This window comes from Penicillium psychrofluorescens, assembly GCF_964197705.1.
Source record: "Penicillium psychrofluorescens genome assembly, chromosome: 2".
Lineage (NCBI taxonomy): Eukaryota > Fungi > Ascomycota > Eurotiomycetes > Eurotiales > Aspergillaceae > Penicillium > Penicillium psychrofluorescens.
The window spans coordinates 2,107,086-2,125,792 of record NC_133440.1 but is presented as its reverse complement, the minus strand read 5'-3'; the positions used below and the strand labels follow the sequence as shown (position 1 = coordinate 2,125,792).

At 51.5% G+C, this 18,707-nt stretch overlaps 5 protein-coding genes across 5 annotated transcripts; 2 read left to right on the top strand and 3 right to left on the bottom strand.

The window, feature by feature from the left end:
* Nucleotides 1-3,159: 3,159 nt before the first annotated feature.
* On the bottom strand, nt 3,160-4,977 carry PFLUO_LOCUS2990 (uncharacterized protein; the record flags this gene model as incomplete). Its single annotated transcript, XM_073780187.1, has 2 exons — nt 3,160-4,820; nt 4,878-4,977. 2 exons carry the CDS (start codon nt 4,975-4,977, stop codon nt 3,160-3,162), a joined length of 1,761 nt encoding a protein of 586 aa, XP_073637068.1.
* Nucleotides 4,978-11,419: 6,442 nt separating this feature from the next.
* Nucleotides 11,420-13,488, bottom strand: PFLUO_LOCUS2989 (T-complex protein 1 subunit epsilon; the record flags this gene model as incomplete). Its single annotated transcript, XM_073780186.1, has 9 exons — nt 11,420-11,464; nt 11,512-11,600; nt 11,653-11,833; nt 11,894-12,031; nt 12,086-12,734; nt 12,786-13,075; nt 13,149-13,232; nt 13,287-13,380; nt 13,445-13,488. The coding sequence occupies 9 exons, from the start codon at nt 13,486-13,488 to the stop codon at nt 11,420-11,422; spliced, it is 1,614 nt and encodes a 537-aa protein (XP_073637067.1).
* A 551-nt stretch (nt 13,489-14,039) lies between these two features.
* PFLUO_LOCUS2988 (uncharacterized protein) lies at nt 14,040-15,122 on the top strand (the record flags this gene model as incomplete). The annotated part of the gene is made up of 7 exons (XM_073780185.1): nt 14,040-14,046; nt 14,105-14,228; nt 14,284-14,323; nt 14,384-14,463; nt 14,520-14,895; nt 14,957-14,982; nt 15,038-15,122. The coding sequence occupies 7 exons, from the start codon at nt 14,040-14,042 to the stop codon at nt 15,120-15,122; spliced, it is 738 nt and encodes a 245-aa protein (XP_073637066.1).
* A 415-nt stretch (nt 15,123-15,537) lies between these two features.
* Nucleotides 15,538-17,031, bottom strand: PFLUO_LOCUS2987 (uncharacterized protein; the record flags this gene model as incomplete). The annotated part of the gene is made up of 4 exons (XM_073780184.1): nt 15,538-16,440; nt 16,498-16,738; nt 16,797-16,888; nt 16,939-17,031. The coding sequence occupies 4 exons, from the start codon at nt 17,029-17,031 to the stop codon at nt 15,538-15,540; spliced, it is 1,329 nt and encodes a 442-aa protein (XP_073637065.1).
* A 294-nt stretch (nt 17,032-17,325) lies between these two features.
* On the top strand, nt 17,326-18,618 carry PFLUO_LOCUS2986 (uncharacterized protein; the record flags this gene model as incomplete). The annotated part of the gene is made up of 3 exons (XM_073780183.1): nt 17,326-17,414; nt 17,464-17,617; nt 17,668-18,618. 3 exons carry the CDS (start codon nt 17,326-17,328, stop codon nt 18,616-18,618), a joined length of 1,194 nt encoding a protein of 397 aa, XP_073637064.1.
* Nucleotides 18,619-18,707: the final 89 nt, after the last annotated feature.

Sequence of the window (18,707 nt, the reverse complement as noted above, 5' to 3'; positions counted from 1 at the left end):
TAAAGTCGGCTTCGGCTTGCCGATTCCTTCGCAGACCTGTCAAAGACTTGTGGGACCGCAGAGGGCGATATCAAGCCGACAGATCAACAAGCCAAATCCTTTCAGCGAAAATCCAAAGCAATGCCAAATTGTGGAACACTGTGACAGGTCAATTCGGACAAGTGTGTTGATCCTATGCACGTACATCCCAAATACGCACGGCATCAATATCCCGACGCTCATAAACCAAAAAGATCCAATGGTCATCAACGTACATTAATTTCATAGAAAAACATACTGGTACTCGGTGAGGCGAGACGAAAACTAAACGCGTCGGAATTTCCGACGAATCATGCCCGATCCCCGTTTTCTGGCAGGCCCACTGCGAATCCACCAACTAGGCTCAGCATAGACAGGACAGGACAAAACACAGCTGAGATTTCAGAAACGAGCCGAATTCAACTGGCTAGGCCTTTTTCGTTTCCGTGGAGGTGGCTGGACGCAACTTCGATGTCTGAGCGCGGCTCTGCAGAGCCGCGCTCAGACATGGATCGCGACGCGCATTGATTTCTTAGCTCACGTAGTTACCACTGCGACCGCGTTCATTTGGACCGATGTGCATGTAGCTCTCTAGCTACAATGTTCTTTTTTTATAAGCCCTACGACGGTGTTGGGGGGATTCGGATACAAGCCGACATGCCATGCCAGGTTGAGCATATACATGTACATGTATGTAAAAGTTCGTGGAGGAAACACTTCTTAAAACCGAGACGGCTGTCGGGCGTTTTAGGAACCTGCGATGGATGTGGAGTGTTCTTAGACTCTGGAGCACAATCCGGGATCCACACTCCTCGAATTGATGCAACATAGCCCTTCACTCCAAAGAGTGTTATTTTGATTAACCAAAATAAAGAAGGTTCTGCAATTACGTCACTTAATAAGAAGTTCTCGGGGAGGACAAAACTACAGGATGCCTTTTAGCCGGAAGTTGTTCCCATACTTCCCATACTATGGAAGATGAAACTCAGTGTACTACCGTAATAGACGGTCATGTGCATGGCCCGAAAGAGAACCACATGACTAGCTCTGGACTGGGGGCCGAGGTGGATCTGACGGGCACTATGATGGCATCCACCATCCACCTCACCATGACATGCATGATGAGACAGACAAATCTAGCCAGAGCTGCAGTTACAACATATGGATTCCTTCTGCGGATATTGTTGCATATTTCCATATTCATTGGACAAGGCTAACTTCATTGGCAGAAGTTCAAATCAAACCAAGAGCAGCTAAGTAGCGACGAATTGGAGTGCAGCGATTCGCATAATAGTTAACCGTACGTCGAGAACACACCCATAGCTATTTGTGGCGGCGAAAGTATGAAGCGGATGTCGAATTGGGTCGTAAAACCGACCAGAGAAGTCTCCATCGCCGCGGCCAGATTGTGTTGATAAATAAGCACGCGCTCACCATCCACGCGAAAGTTTAATCCGATCGCGAAAATCAGGCGAAGGGCGCATCATGAATCCACTCTGATTTAATAACATAGTAACAAGATGCGTGGAGGGTATTTGAAGACGAGACCAAGGCGCTTCCCTCGCGTTTCCTTCCCATCTTGCTCTGCCTGCATCTCAGTCCATACTCCATACGCCGGATAAACCCCGTGGAGACACCACGCTGTCTAGGTAGTCATGACAAAAGACAAGATGATGACTAGAAGATGTCATAGACTGACACGCAGACATGTGGAAGCGATCAGTGCTGCTTAGAACTCAAAAAGGGGATCCCGGGGGCTGGACCCTAGAAGGGCAGGTCGCGAACCTGTTTGTTCCAGGCTAAGTTTAGCTCAATCAACAAAAGGTACTTTTGTTCCCCTCTCCCTACCCCCGGCCCGGGGGTACAGATTCACAATCCGCAGGGAGTTCTCAGCTGACCGTGCCCGGCCATCGAGGGTCTGGGTCCCCTTCCCAACCGAAGGATCGGTTGGTTCTAAATTGTTGCACGACTGTTGCCCTTTTTCGCGATGTCCCTCTTAGGCAGGTCCGATTTACATATCGTAACTAATTCTAACTAACTACCTGAACTGGTTAGCTAGCTCGAACTGGGATGTAGCTATACCTACAGTGCATAAATCCCTGCTAGGGCCATGCTTGCTTCCTGCTTATGATAGATACAGATACTGGTAAGAAATCTTGAATTCATGGCTTCCTTCCCCACACCACCACCACCACCACCACCCTCCTTCTTCATACGTGTCAGCGCCACAGATAATGCGCTGCAGACGCCCGTGGCGGCTTGAGTCAACCTCGTAAGAAGATGACATGATGAGCAGGGATAAATGCGCCGGGAAACCCTTTACGGACCTCTAGAGATCCACAGCTAGACAGGGTCTACATATAGCTATCAGTGCGCAATGGGGAGAGCTCGGGGGCCCAGACCGCTATTCTTTCCTGCGTGGCGCCAGCCTCACTTCACATCTACATACTAACAGCAGGAATTTAGGTATGACTCTGCATGCGAGTCGTGCCCATTCCAAGTTTTGGATTCTTATTAATTTTTTGGCCCGCTGTAGGAGCGCGCGGTAGTAGTAATTATCTAACGTACACAGGGAGATAGCATGTGAGAAAGAAATCAAGAGATCGAACATGGATGGTGGTGGCTGGATGCGGTCTCGACCCCAAACTAGCCAACGCCTTGAAAATCCCGATAAAAGCAAAGAAATACAAATCTGGTATCGACAAACAGCCATACTGCAATGAAAGAAAACGAGAGGCGCATTTGCAGCAGTCATCATCATTAAGAAGTTCGGATCCTTCTGCCGTATTGTTTTTTGGGGTGGAGGGAACTTTGGGGTCAAGAATCTTTCTTGCAAGACAGGAAGCAGCATTAAGCCCCCAATGTGTGTTCGTTTCACCTGAGACCCGAGAAGAAATTAAGAAGAGGCTGTACAAGAAAATTAATATCGTAGATAACGAAATAATAGTAGTAGTAGGTTTTTCATGAGATCCATGCAGGGCCGGCGCCCAGTGAATGTGTAAGGATAACACCAGCCCAAGCCTCCCCAAAAAACATAAAACCCAGATATCCAGATGTGTGCGCCCTTGATGCAAATGCAGGTTCATAATCGTACGTGGATATTGTCACATGGAACAGTCCAACAAAAATTAAAGAAAAAAATCACCACCCCTTGACATGGTACTCCCAGGGCCCATAATCAGTCGTGTAATTTGTCCAAGAGCCGTTCTTAGCAAGGTCTTTGTCCTTGGCCTGGCCGCCCGGATTAGCATTCGGCCCGACACCAGCTGAGGCTTCGGCTTGAGCTCTGCGAGGGTCTGGATACTCCTGGAGGTTCTTCATGTCGTGGGCGGTGTGTCGGCGTTTGAAAGCGTTGGCGGTTGCGCTCTTTTGTTGGCGCTCCCAAAGGAGGTGTTTGCGAAGGGACTCGGTCAGCTCGGTTGCAAGCATATTCCGTCGAGTGGTGCGTGGAGAATGCGCGAGCGATTGCGTCACTGGCGGTTTCATGCCGATGGGCTTAGATCGAGGAACGTCGGGGCCGCGCATAGTCAAGTTCTCTTCGTCGTTCTCCGGTGGGGAGGCCGGAATAGATGGGCCATTAGGTGATGTCAGGCGCGAGCGCTGTAGCGCAGGACTAGATCGGAAAGCGTTGTTTTGCATCCGTCCCGGTTGGTGCATCATCATTGTAAGCAGCGAGCGCCGTGATACCAAATTAGGCCGGGAATCCACCCGCTTGAACATTTCTGGTCGCTCTCGCTCGTCCACGCTGGACCGCCCACTCTCCGTCACCGAGTCTTCCCAATCCGAGTCTTCGTCATCCTCGATAGCGCTCTCCGAAACATCGTCATCGGTCTCGATGGCATCTTCGTCCATGCAGATCGGGCTCTTGGGGTGTCTTATAGTTCGTGATGTAACCTGGTCGCTGAACGAGGCCATCTTCTTGGCTGGGCTGGGTTTGCTAGCCACCGCGGGTGAATCAGCGGTAGGCTTGTCCTGAGTAACCATGCGATCTTCAAAAGAGCTCTCATCATCGTCACCGGACGAACCACCTAATGTGAACATTCCGCCCTTCTTCTTGAGTGGCGATGGCTTTAGTTGCGTGGTAGCTCGAGAGGGGCTAGAGTCGCCGGATAGCTTGGCCTGCGATCGGAAAGACGACGAGATGTGGGAGGGAGAGAATCCACGAACAACGCTAGGGGATTTCATTAGGTCCGGACAGGGGAGAACTCCCGAAGACGAAACACTGGTGTCGGACGCGGTGACCTGCGTCGAATCGCTGTCGTCGTTGCCCTCCGGGGCAGTGGTCGAGCATGATTCAGTCGAGTCGTGGGGTTTTTGAATTGGTCGTCGAGGGAATAGAACCTGCTTTGCGGTCGAAACAACAGAAGGAGTGGGAGTAGAGGATGGGCGTGGAGTGATGTCGACCACGGGAGCCGCAGGGCTGACCACGGCGGTCAGAGGTTCTAGGCTTTTCCGCTCTTTGATGTTGAGGACCATGCGCTCCAGGTCTAGGGAGGTGATATGCTTCTCCTTGCCCCGGCCTAGGCTAGCGATCGAGTCATCACGAACGACGGCAGGTCGATAGTCCTGGCATTTAGGTCGTTTGATGTGAGCCTCTATCCGCTCTGCTTGATCGGATGCGGCCGACTCGACACTAGCGGAGAGCTCCGGAGGCTCCCCAGCTTCCGAGCGAAGGAGTGGGAGCACAGAGGTATCGCTGGATTTCTCAGGTTCGACACAGAAGGTTTCGCGAGTCCATAGGCGCCAGCTGAGGTTTTCGAGTCGACGGCCCTGGTCCATATAGTCGGCACATTTTGAGAAGACTGCGTCCAAGTCAGTTTTTTGTTCGCATTTCAAAAGACAATCCGAGTCGATCTCACCCATCCACATGCCATGAAGGCTCTGTGCATTTGCGGTGTCCACCTTGTGGATATTATCCGCATCCACCGTTAACACCGGTGTTGTAAAACGCGAAGGCATTCTACCGACGCCACAGTTACGGCGGGAGCCTTTGCTGTCGATTGTTGGGGTGTGTGGGAGTTGTTCCGGGGTCGCCGTCTCCCCCGAGAGTGATCGTACGGCGCTGAGGAGCGGTGGTGCAAAAATCTCTTCGAATCCCGCGGCGTTCACGTCAAGATCGGAGTAAGGACTGGATCTAGATGCTGACAGAAGAGTGTTTGCAGCAAATTGGATTGTGTCTGGCGCCGGAGGTAAGATTGAGCGCTTGGGTACGAGTTGAGTTGTCAAGAGAGGGGTGAAGAAGAGAGAATTCGTCGAGTCCCGTCAAATTTCTGTCCGGGCGCCACTGGCGATGCGGAGATCTGGCAGTGGGTTTGAGGCGGAGGTTATCGGAACGGAGGCGTAATGCGAGTGGGTCGACCGAACAGAGGTGGATATTTGCCGCGTTCAGGGTTGAGAAGAGAACAACGAGAGCGAGGGCGGATGGGAATGGGAGATGGGGGGGGGGGGTTGAATGGAAGGCGAGGTGAAAGAGGTGAATGTAGGAGGAGGGAGAGAAAGAAGGAACGAGAGATAGAAGAGGAACCGAAACCGATAATTATGACAGAGAGCCAGAGAGGGGGATTATTATGTACGGTACGGTAAGAACCCAAAAGGGAAAATATTAAATGATTTTATTAACGATCCTACCGAGGGTCGGTGAGAAAAATCAGTGTGTCACGAGCACCCGTAAATACCAAACGGTCATTACCGGTATTGCTAGGCCCGGCCGGTTTCCGTCTAGAAGGCGCTTCAGATTCTTTACTGCTTGTGACTTGTAGGGAATAGGAACTGTCGCACTTGCTGGTTGGCCATTGGAGAGTCCGGCTGATAGTATTGCTGTGTTGTCTATTCTAGTCACGGAAGGGTCGTTCAAGCAGCGAGCAGAGGTCGGGACGCCACGTTGTAGGAGTGTTCAAGCCTCAATTAATGATAATATATTCATAGATGAATCTCGAACGGTGAGGCATTTGCTGGGCGTCATCATGTGGCGGGCAGATTGAAAGAGCCTTGTCTCTTACCGCTCCTTTTTTCTTTTGTTTCCTTTGGTGTCTTCCGAAAGGGCACATCCTAGTTCGGTCTCTGTACCGACATACATATTAGAAAGCACCTGCCAAACGGAGCCACCGTCACAAGCTCTCCCAACACTAGGTACTATATAGGAAGTCTGTCCAAAGATTTACCCGTCGCTCCGGACTGACGGAAAGGCTCTCCATCCAGAGCTCTCGCGGCCGCTAACCCGGGGGACTGGCAAGGACGGGGCCGATCGATCCTCTGGTGGCCCCCCCTGGTCGGAGAGTCACACAAGATGCACGTTTCATCCATCATGTGATGTGAGTCGGTCTGGGGTAATTGGATGTCAGTCATCCTTCTCAGCTGCCGACCTTGCACAACGACCGTTCGTCATATTCGGGTAGTACCAGTCGATGAAGAACAACCCAGTCGCTGCTGTGGCGAGGGTCGTAGTTAGTTGCTCCAGCTCCAACCAGCCGAGGCAGTCCAGCTGAACCAGCTGATGGGGAAGACAGCGCATAGTGGCAAATCACGGGTCACGCGGTCACGAGGGCATCACCTGACGCGGGGTCCAATAGCAGTAGTAGGGATGGGAGGAGTAGACAGCTCCGTCGTACGGAGAGTTCCTATTAATCGTTATATTTTATGACTACTGTATTGTCGTAGGGTAGATGAATTGGTAGCTCAGTGCTGTCACATTACCCTGAGTCCGTCAGGTCTCCGGGTGCCTGGATTCGGCGGGCCGCGCCACCCCACCGATCAAATGTGACAGCCCTAATTCGTATCAACAAATGAGCGTTTTCAATGCTTTTTCTTTTCGTGTCGCATCTCCGGTCAATAATCACATTCCTTTCATCTGGCACGCCATATATACACCGGCCCGCTCTCCCCGGTAAGGTATAAACTGTATGCTAATCTCTCTCCCAGATCTGCGCAAGGGGCATCAATCCGGGGATCGCGGAGGCGGCATCCGCGCATAGTTTGGTCGCTCGCCCTTCTAGACTCTTGGTCAGCTGAGCGGTCGATCGAGGGATCGTAGAGTTAATCGGTGGTGCCTTTGCTGTGATGCGTTCATACCAAGAAGGTATGTTGTGATCCATAGATTCCTTTGTTGTTTACTCCGGGGTAAACTTGTCGACTCTCCCCCGTGTACTGCGTAAGGCATGAAGGGAATGACACAGCGATGATGGCCGGGCGAATTATTCAAATCGTGTAATGACTGACTAGTCTAATTATTCAAATCGTGTAATGACTGACTAGTCTAATGATTCAATTGTCTTGCAATCCAGCCGGAAGGAAGATTTGCATTTCCGGCCGATCATCTTGTACTTTATTATCTGTGTTTCACCTCAGCCCGATCAATATGAAGAAAGGCGTAGGGGTATACCCAATGCAATACATGTATCATAGGTGATCAAGAGAGCCTTCCTTCTGCTGAATTCGACATCGCCCTATACTTGCTGTTTTACTCTCAAGCCTCGATATACAATTTTGCGTGAGAGAGTCACACTCACGCCGAGCATGCCTCCAATGTTCTAGATCCAGCCCTGTGTTTCTCCTTGTTTATTGATATGTGAGGTAAGCTCTCTCCCCTTGAATTCTGCAGGGAAGGGCATGTATCCGGGTATCTGGGAGCCCTAGCATGCCTCTGTTCATTCTCCGACAGCTGCGGGCCCACTTCCCGGTACACGGACTTTGGTCTCCAAGGGATGATTTGTATAATTTTGTCCATGTGCTCTGGCCCTCTCTATCTGCGACAATGTGAGCGCAGAGCCTCCTAGTCCGGGCGACAATGGGTTTGAAAAAAAAAAAGCTGTGTCGGTTTTTACAGTATCTGGTATTTCGTGTTTCTGGTGTTTCTATACCCCCGATCCGGCCAGACGTTGCTCCCCCAGACTCACTCCAGATTCTTTGCCCAAACCCGGAAAGGAACCAGACAGGGGCTGGGAGACGGATCGGCCACTCCAATGGAGGGTTGCTTTCTGGTTGGTTGGTTACCAACCAACTAACTCTCCATACAGTTGTTGCATGCACGCAGCCGTCGTGATCTAGAGTCAGCCTCCCTTCCCAGAGCTGTCAAATCGAATCCTCAGTCTCTCTCACACACTGAGAATTGCTTTTTCTTTCGTCAGACAAACAACGCCACGAGCCGCCAGTTTTTGCAGGTCCGCCAATGATCCCAGCACCAGCAACTATTTCGGGCCAGGTGCACCATGTTATTGGACTAGGGGCGGCTATCTTTTCAGATTTATTCCTTGCCCTGATTCGCGGCGGCGATCAAAGACAGCTGACGGAAAACGAGTCGGTGTTTCTCGGCGCGATTGTGGCTGATCTGATTTGACATCGACGGGTCTTTCTCTTGCCTAGGGTCTTTGTCTGCCCATGTACGGCTGATCCGTGGGGTAAAGTTCTAGACCGTCAACACTTTTGCCGGGCGCCACGACGCGCCAACTCAAGATGGATCAGGGTGGCACGATGGCTATTTGCATTTATTGGGCGCCTTTGCCTTCTGCCCGTCAAAAGAACACACGGCTGTTTACTGACACATGACGCTTAAACACAGAGCCCGGGGGATGTTCAGCCTAATCTCCGGGTTCTGTCACCTGGCTTTTTCTCCGTCCGCCACGGCGCCTGTTGGGCTTCGGGTCTGCGTCCGGGTCCGCGGGCGAACGAAATACGAAAAATGAGTCTCGCTACGCTCGATGGCTTACAGGGCTTGTCGATCCCTTTCTTGTTGTGTTATGCCCTTTGTTGATAGGGCGGAAACGATAATCTTACTCGTAAAAATAACACCATGTGCCAGTCGGATGCCAATAGTCAATCCGGGGCCTCCTGTTTGTTTACTACCCCAGACTGTTTCCGCCGCATCCGGCCTGAAAGACAACATAAGAAATAAAATGATCCGTATCCGGTCGCATTTTGCAGAAGAGTATCGTATCGTCCGTTGCGGAATGAATACGTTACCATGTCCTATTTCTTTTCTTTTTGATGAGTTGGCAGTCGTGTGACGGACACCAGCAGGCCGAAGTAGAGACGAGAAGAGATGAGACGGGATGAAGGGCGTCAAGAGAGATCCTGAGACCCGGGCGCCTACGAACAGAACGCAGCCACGTCAATAAGCCCCCCGCGCCATGTGATGGAGGTAGAGCGGGAAGCCCGAGACTCAATCATGAGGCTGATGCCCTCCGTCGCCCGTCCCGCATGGAATCCCTATCTTCACCGCAGGTCATCTGGACCACACCCAGGTAAAAATTCGAAGGATAGGAGAGGAGTGCCCAAGAATAGAACCACTCGCACACAGGGTCACAGTAGGCGCATTTTCAACTGAAGCTACAGACCAGGTCTCACCGGTTGCAATATGGGCTTGGACGACGAAAATTGAACACTGTCCCCCGGATAGGAGTTCTCAGATGCTGCTGTCACACCGCACTGAAGGATTGGTATCGGAGCGGTTGATGTGAATGAGCTCGAAGTTTAACCTACTTGACTTGACATTCAAGAAATTTCGGTCGGGTGTCGCGGTATTCACGACTGGCACAGCGCCAGCCTGGGAATGTTTTCTTTTTTTGCGCTGCATGAAATCGAACTTGTGTTCTCGTAACTATCTCCCGAGCGATTCCACTTGAGCCCTAATGATATTGTCTCTCGATTGACGTCTTAAATCAATTGATGGCTCCCAATCATGTTCCACCTCCAAGATTGCTGATTACGAGCTATAGACCTGCAGTATCGCATGTGGATTAGAACATATACATACAGCTCGCTCTCCTGGATTCTCAATCACTTCTTCTTAGATATTTGGACATGTCTCAGCCTTCTGTCGCCGTGACCACCAAGATTTCCAATTCATGAACCACGAGTCGCGGGGAATCGGGTTATGCTTCCCGTGAAACCATGAGCCGGGCCAGGCTAAACCCTGATCTCGGGCTTGGAAAAGCTTACGGTTCAAACCAGTTCAAGCAGCCTTTCCTGATGACTTTTTTCTCCTTCCTTAAAAGAACAGAGCGACGGACGGCTTTTACTCACATGGCGACTTCCACGGAAGATGGTGGAACACTTTCGTTTCTGTAGCTGCTCATTTCGATCTGGACTTGCTAGTCGGATTATTATACCGAGTGGGTGAGTGTTGCCAAGCGTTATACGTTATACCATACGGGTTGTCTTTCTTTCCACGGAGTCCTATAGGTTGGGTAAAATGTAGTGTTGCGCGATGTATGTACGGTGGTTCATTCACCGGGTGAAATGGTCGCGGGAGTAAGTAGAGTTCGGCTTGGTGAGCTGTTACACTTATCGAGATATTTCTGTGGGTGAATTAACTTGGATGTGTCATAGCTTTTCCGATAGCTTGAGTCTGTCTATACTTGTGCAACAAATGACTTCGTCATAGCTCCCGGTTCGGCTAGTGAATCTCGTCGCAAGTAGGATCCGTGTGTAGATCTTCAAACTGTGGCTCTGCGTTCATGACGACGTATAAAGATCAATGTACACAATACCACTAGCAAAGAAATAATTAAATGCCGTTGGCTGATATTGTCTTGTCTAGTAGGTCCATACTGTGAATGTGATAAATCCAGCCTTGTACCCAGTACCACTTGCCGCGGCACGAAGTGTCGATCATCTGGGTCGTGAGATCACCGCACACGAGTGTCGAGTGAACCTATGATAAATCCTGGGGAACTTAAATACTGACCGAGGTACGCATGAGGCAATAGAATTGACTGATCCCCAGAAAGAGGGTCTGCAAGGCTGCTTTCTCTTCCCTTTCGTCCCTCCTTTCATCCTCGGCAGACACGGCGGTGGCTGGCCCTCGTGAACACAGACAAGCGCACAGATAACCCTAGCTCATTCTCACAAGCATTCATGAATCTCTATTGCTCCGATTAGTCCGTAAAGATGATCTGCCCGCATGAATATATTCCAGCGTACAAGAAGCCAATATCCTCATATTGTCTGACATCAGGTCGTGCGGGTACACATGCATTTACGGGGCAGTATAGGCTAATACGTATGCGAGTTGTGCGATACAATATTGATCTATTGCTCTCGTTGGGCATTGCAAGAAATGTCTTCGTAGAAGGTGTTTTATGGGTAAGTATGGCTTAAAGCAAAAGTATCTTTTGCATGTTCCGAGGTCTAAAATATATATCCACTGCTACATGTATATTCTTTGAACATCACTGTTGGAACAGACGGAGAATAGCAATCTTAAAAATAATAGTGGCGTTCCATATTATAGAGAAAATATAAATATCCACTTGAATAGATCTAGGGACATCTCGGTATGAGAGATCATCAATCCTTTTTCGTTCCAACTATAACTTTCTATGGAAGAAACCATGCTTTACATAAGGTCCAATAAGTAAGACCTTTTTTTGACGACTACACTGCTACCAGTCTCTCCGCGAATGATCTAGAACTCCTGGTCGTCATCACCAGAGATGATAACGTTGTTGATCTATGATCTGTTAGCAATATTCACAATAAAGCTGATGGAAACCGTACCTTGAGGACCATGCGGCACAACTGGGTCGCGAGCAGAAGCTGCTGGCGCTTCCCGATCAGCGGGTCAATGGCAAAGTGCTCCTTCATGTCTGTACCCACAAAGTTAGTCGGAGAATGTTATGGAGGAAAAGGATGGCCTACCATTGGTGCCGGTCATCATGCAGTCAACACCCAAGCGGGTGTTCTTCTCCTTGACCTGACGCGACTTGATCGATGCCAGGGTCTCAATCGGACTCAAACCAGAGTTCTCGGCCAGTGCCATTGGCACGGCATCCAGCGCATCGGCGAAGGCGCGCATAGCGTACTGCTCAATACCGGGGCTCTAGAAGAAAAGAGAAAAATCAGTCAGTGAGTCTTGAGAGAGAAATGGTAGGCAACGCACATTGACAGCAGCCTCTTCAACGGCCAAAGAGCACGCAATCTCCGCTGCACCTCCACCATACACCACCCGGTTGTCTCGGACGAGGTTGCGCACCACACACAGGGCATCGTGTAATGACCGCTTGGCCTCATCGATGATCTGTGGATCAAGTTAGCCACTGGTATGATTTGCTGGAGATGTTAGAAAACTCACCATCTTGTTACTTCCACGGATGAAGACGGTCACTGCCCGGCTGTTGGCACACTCCTCAATGACCAGCATCTTCTCCCTCGTGGTTCCAAACGTCATCTCACGAACACGACCCGCAGTGCCCAGCTTGTCCGCGCTCAGATCCTCAAACCGCGGCACAATCCGGCCATTTGTGGCAATGGCAATCAGCTCAATCTCGGGCCCACCAACCCACCGAACAGCAGGCAGGTGGTTCTGGAGAAGAAGATGGTTGGCCTCGTCATCGAAACCCCACTGGCAGATGACCAGATTGGCACCGGAGTCCTTGAGATTCTGGATCATCTCCGTGAACTTGTTCTTCTCGTAATCCTGAAGCTTCTTGAACTCCTCCACGGACGTGATGTCCAGCTTGTGCTTGGTCTTGGGCTTCGGGGGCTCGAACGGGCAAGTCAGGATGGCCAGCTTGGCGTCCTGGACCTCATCGGGCATCTGAGGGTGCGAGAAATCCTTATCGACGATCACACCCTGGACAAGCAGCGAATCCTCGAGAGAGCCGCCCACTTTTCCGTCAACCTTGATCAGTTCGAAGTCGACATCCTTGCGCTGCAGGTCCGCAACCGAGAGCACGGCATCAACGGCGATCTTGGCGAATTGGTCATGAGACTTGGAGACACTGTGGATTTTTTAGCGTGGATCAAGAAGGCAAAGGGGATGTGGCGCATACATCTTGCTGCCCAAGCTGGTTTTGGCAACCTGCAAGAGATTGGAGGTATCGTCTCGGGAGAAGGGGATCTCATCACTGATCTTATCAAGCTCTGCGATGGCAATCTCGCAGGCCTGGTCGTATCCGTCTGCTATCCGAATGGGGTGGATGCCCTTGTCGATGAGTTCCGAGGCCTGTTCCAGCATGGCCGCTGCCAGCACCACGACACCCGTTGTCCCGTCACCGATTTCGTCATCCTGCGACTTGGAGAGCTCGACCAGCAGCTTGGCCACGTTGTTGGTGATTTCCATCTATCAAGACCCCAGATATCAATATTGCTCAACACCAACGGCGAACGATAGAAAAGGGGTGGTGCTGTCGTACCTGACCGAGAATGGTTGCGCCATCGTTCGTGACCGTAATATCACCGTCGGGGGAGATCAAAATCTTGTCGAGACCGCGGGGACCCTATATGGCGGAAAATCAGAGGTTGCTCATCCTAGCACAGGTTCGACTGCCTACCAGAGACGTCTTGACAATGCTGGCCACTGTCTTGGCAGCAACGATGTGCGACTTGACGGCCTCGTTGCCGTGTACTCTCTTCTTCTTCCCCTGGCTGTATGATAGAAAATCCACTGGTCAGCGCAACGTATAGTTGATGGGCAGCGCATCCCACGTACTCTCGGACCACAATGAACGGACGCCCATTTTCATCCTTCAACATCTGGGCTGGAGCGGGTGTCAGTCGCCATCACAAAAATTGGCCGTCGAATGGTAATCACCTTGAGATAGATCCAGCTCTGTTCAGTCCAACAGTCAGTAACCGCACGGTAAGAAGAATGAGGGGCATGAGATGAGGGAGGCGTACGCATTGCCATGTTGACGGCGGGCTGCCACCTGGCAGGAGAAACGATTCCGCAGCGAGAGCTCTAGAAAGGGAGAGCGAAGAAAGGAGAGTGGTGGCAGAACAACGCAGTAGTCGAGGAGTTGTTTTCGTTGTGGTGGAGGGAAGAGTGAGGGATGAAATTCTGGAGACACACACCCGATCGGGCTAGTCGAAAGCTGCTTGCCTAATCAGACTTAGTGCCTGCCCTTTCGTTCCGCCTTTATTCACGCGCCTCGCGATTCAGCCATCATTCATTATTCCGCGTGAGCTTTTTGCTGCTGCTCTCTCCTTCTGCTGTTCCCCCATCCAGTGCCCCGAGGTGTACGCCTCCAGTCGCCAAGCTGTTCAAACGATTGATTCACCTCGTTTCCCCCTCCTCCCCTGGAACCATGCCGCGTGAGTGTTTGCGCCTGGATGCGTCGCGAGCGCAGTCGAAGCTGACCGACACTCCCAGCTGCCCTGGAGGACCTCGAATCCGACGATGAGGATCTCGGCGATATCCCACACGGTGGCCCCGAGCCTGAGTCGGAGGACTCGGAGGAGAATGGCGAGGGGGAGGAGGACTCGGAGGAAGGACTGTGAGTCGCGGCGTTGGATCTCTGGTCGACTTCAAAGCTCCTAATAGGGTCATAGATATGTCGTTGAAGATATCCTCGACCATAAATTTGTCAAAGTATGCCACATACACCCCGCCAATGGCACCCTCCCCCGCGCGCGCTAACCAAAGCCACAGGGCGAGCTTGAACTCTTGGTGAAGTGGAAGGGGTACGAGGAACCCGAGGATCAAACATTCGAGCCAGAGGAGGGACTTTTGTATGCTCTTTATATCTCGCTATCTCAATTGAAGCCGTGTTCACATATCCCTACAGAGAGGGAGCCGATGACATCGTCGCCGAGTACTACAAGAAAATCGGTGGCCGACCTCAGCCACTTCCCAAGCCGTCCAAAGGCCCAGCACGCAAGCGCAAAACCATGACCGATCCAAAGCCCGCCACGTCACTGGTATCACCGCCCTCGCCAATCAAGCGGCGCAAACGATCCCCGAAGGAGGAGACAGAGGAGGGTAGCGAGGAGAGCGACCTGAACTGGGTATCCAAGGCCAAAAGCTGGGAGAAGCAAGTCGACAGCGTGGATACGATTGTGCGCGATCCGGACACCGACACTCTTTTTGCTTTTCTCAAGTGGACCAATGGCAAGCAGACGAAGGTCTCCATTCAAAGTTGCTACGAGAAGTGTCCGCAGAAGGTATACTGTGATTTCGATATAGCTCGAGTGATAATGTTGCTAACGCTGTTTCTTTCTGAAGATGCTCAAGTTTTATGAATCACATCTGTACGTCTTGAATCTGCTGGAGCTAGGAGATGAGCTGCTAACTATTTTTGTCTAGCGTTTTCAAGGACGAGAACAAGAACGAGAACAAGAATGAACAGAACAGAGATGAGGAAAAGGATGCGAATGCAATGGAAACTTGAGCGTATCACCTCGCTGCTGTGCTTATACAGACCGCATAATGGTCGGCACGTCTTGGCCCTCCTTTTCCCCTCCTTTTTAATGCTCACCCTATGCCGCTTTTCACTCCTGAGTACAGCTGAGCACAACCCTGAGTGGCCTTTTGGTTTCGGCGTTGTGAGGTTCCCTAGAGGTCTGGGAATTTTCCTAGTGCACCGTCTAGAAACATGGCGGTTTCAACATAGTGATTTCAAGCCAGTCGGATAAGCCTAGAATTGGACATGGCCTTATTATTTGCCATCTCAATTACGCTGTTCAAATTACATTAGGCGCCGTAGCCCCTCTGGGCAATTGAAAACATCGATTTGAACATGCGTCGTTGCTTCGTCCATTGCTATCGGCTGAGATGAGACGTATAATAAGCCGTAAACCCGTCCTTTATCCCCGCGCCATGCTCAAATATTCCCATCGGGCAGTGACCGCCTCGTCACCATGTTTCTTCAGCACGCGCTCGACGCCGTATTTGTCTCCTCCCTCGAGAGACTGGTCGTCTTGTGGTGTCCAGAACCCGCGCATGTCGGTGGGAATGTCCTGTCCGGCAGCCACGAGTTTGAGAACTTTGTCCGCGATTATGGGGTTCATGCTCGTGCAACGCAAGGTATTTATCACCTCGGATTCATCGACGCCGCGTCTTGCAATTCGTGAACCGATCCATGAGTTGAGATCGTGGATATCGACCCACTCTTCATAGTCCTCGTCCTCGTCCTCGTCTTCGTCCACGGTTTCCTCATCGTCCTCTTCAGGCTCTGGAGGGGATGGGAAGAAAGGAAGTTCTAGCAGAAATGCTGCTGCCGTCGCTGGCTCATTTGATGGGGGCTTGCTCTGGGTTGTAGCGGCCTTGACGGCATGTGATGACTGGGTAGGGTGAGCAGCAGCGGGTTGAGTAGGATCTGGATGGTAATTCCGCGGCGAGGGTATTACCAGACTCGGTGATCGCGGACTGGGTTCACGGATTCCATGTAGAGACTCGCGCGTTGCCGGCGCAGTAGTTGATATAGTCGCCTCCACAGATATTCGCTTTGGAGGTGGTGCCGGGTCGGCATCAGTTGGAACGGCACTGGACGGCCCAGGAGTAGAAAGGCGTTTCCTTTTGGGATATCTTAAGGGATCCTCTTGTGGCTGTAGTTCTTGTCGAGATTGAACGGCTACCCACATCGGGGGGTTAGAACCGACTGGGTGTAGCTCTTCAATTGGCCTCGGTTCACCACCCCCGGGACGAGGGCTGCCCAGAAGTTTCTTGACATAGCGAGCACGCCAGGACTGCCAGGGATGCCAGGGATACTGCACAGAAATGACGGTTAAAACAATGGTCCTTCTATAGTGTACACTCACACATACATGTTTCTCGAGCTCTTTATATACGCCGGTGCCGCTTCCCTCCGTACCTGTGACCTCTTTGTACGCTGCAACCCAGTCGAACAGGAGTTGGTCATCTTCAAGCGAGTAGCTTGTTCTAGTGGCTTTTGTGGCGATGTAAGAAGCACCCATTGGACGCGGCGCTGAGGGCCGAACCCGGTAGGGTTCAAAAGGCTCAAGCCGGCCTTTCTCGAGGGTACGCTCTACCCACTTGTAAGAGTAGCTGATTTCGGTAGTTTAGTAAGAGTGAGTCTATCATGATGTGACAAGAGTGACCTTACGTGTCAAGAGACACATCGTGGCCCTTTTTGTCGGGATCCACCAATCTGATGTCGGCATCTTTAGGGCTTATCACTACGAGGCCGCCGTTAAGCTAGGTCAGGGTCAGCTTGATGGTCAAGACATGAAGGATGGAAACCATACTTTTATCGACTCCTTCAGCGTGCCTCTTTTGGAGACATACGAAGACACCCAGAAACGCGTTCCGTTGAACAAGTTGGACAATGGCGCGGCCATGTTGAGTCTCAAGCTCACTCGCGATTCACTGCGACGCGTCACATGTCCCGGTACCACATTCTCTGGACAGACGCGACCAGTCGAGCAGATTGGTCTGTCTAGCAATCCCTGGTCAGTTGATGTTCTGGAAGTGAAGTCGAGGTATGAAGGAATCAATGAGCGAATGAATGCAGGCCTAGCTTGGTTGGGCCCGGGACACGATCACATGACCGCGCGGTGCCTGGCAGCCGCATCAACACCCAGTCTGGTTCTGTTTCGGAGCATGTAACTGGGATCGTTCATCCCCCAGTCAGAATGGGAGCGCTTCGGACTGTGGCCCTGGTCATCCTGGGGATATCAACGTTTATCTTCATTGCCCTCTTCGGCAGACTGCCGCTGTTCCGGTGAGACGGCCCCAAGTGGTGGTGAAAGCACAACTAACCTTCGTCCCAGCAAAACTCCCGTGGGGTTTCTACATCGGACCCTGTGGATATATATCCCCAATGGAATTAGCTTCATTGACTCTCGCCTGCTCGGGGGTCGAGTGGTGTGGCTTTGGAAACGATCCGGCAGTTATGTCCTGAATGAGAATCATCCATTAGTCTTGGTGAGTAGTAACACCCCCATCAGATGACGAGCACTCTAACTCTGGTCGAGATTTTCTTTTTGTCCTTGCTCTTCATTGGCGAGTATATCTTCCTGCCACCGGCCTGGCCCCGGCTCTCCAGCTCTCACAAGCCCTGGGTGCTCGCCGTGGTCATCATACCATATTTGCTCCTCTACAAGTGCGTGGTGACCAAGTCCTTTATCACCTCGCAAAACCACGAGGAAGAGATGAAGCGATATCCCTACGACCGGGCCCTCTTCCACCCAGGGAATCACTGCAGCACCTGCCGCTTCCTCAAACCGGCCCGTAGCAAACACTGCAGCATCTGCCGTGCCTGCGTGTCAAGACATGACCACCACTGCGTGTGGCTGATGAATTGCGTCGGAGCTCAAAACTACCCCTACTTCCTCTTGCTGCTGCTGTCGCTTTCCGTACTGTTGATCTACGGCTCCGTGCTTGGCTATTTGCTGCTCTGCCAGACCCTGGAGCAGTACGTGTCGCTCGATGTGCGCGAAGAGATGCGGGAGAGTTGGATAACACACATCAATGTCTGGACGTCAGTTATTACCCTTGATCCCAAGATCGGGGCGGTGTTTTTGTTGATGCTCATGACGGCCCCATTGGCCGTCGCGTTTCTTGTCTACCATACCTATCTCGTCTGGGCGGGCATGACGACCAACGAGACTTCCAAGTGGTCGGATTGGAAGGAAGATGTTCTCGACGGGTTCGTCTACAAGGCCAACCGGAATGAGGTTTTTGGCCTGTCGTCGCCGTCAGACTGGCCGGTCCACAGCGATCAGATTCTGGTCACCGACAACGAACCCCCACGCGGCGAATACGTGTTAGCATCTACCTCCAACCAGATCGCCCATCAGGGTCGGCCTGATGCACCGGTGGATGTGCGGTGGAGGCGACTGCGTAGTATGCGGGATGTGGACAATATTTATGACATGGGATTTTGGCTCAATTTGCGAGATGCCATGGGATTTTCTGTACAATAACGATGATAATGAATTTAATCTTATGGATCTTTTGCATAGTCCGGAGTGTAGCTGTGTAGACAGTACATAGTTGATCCCAGCGAATGGCG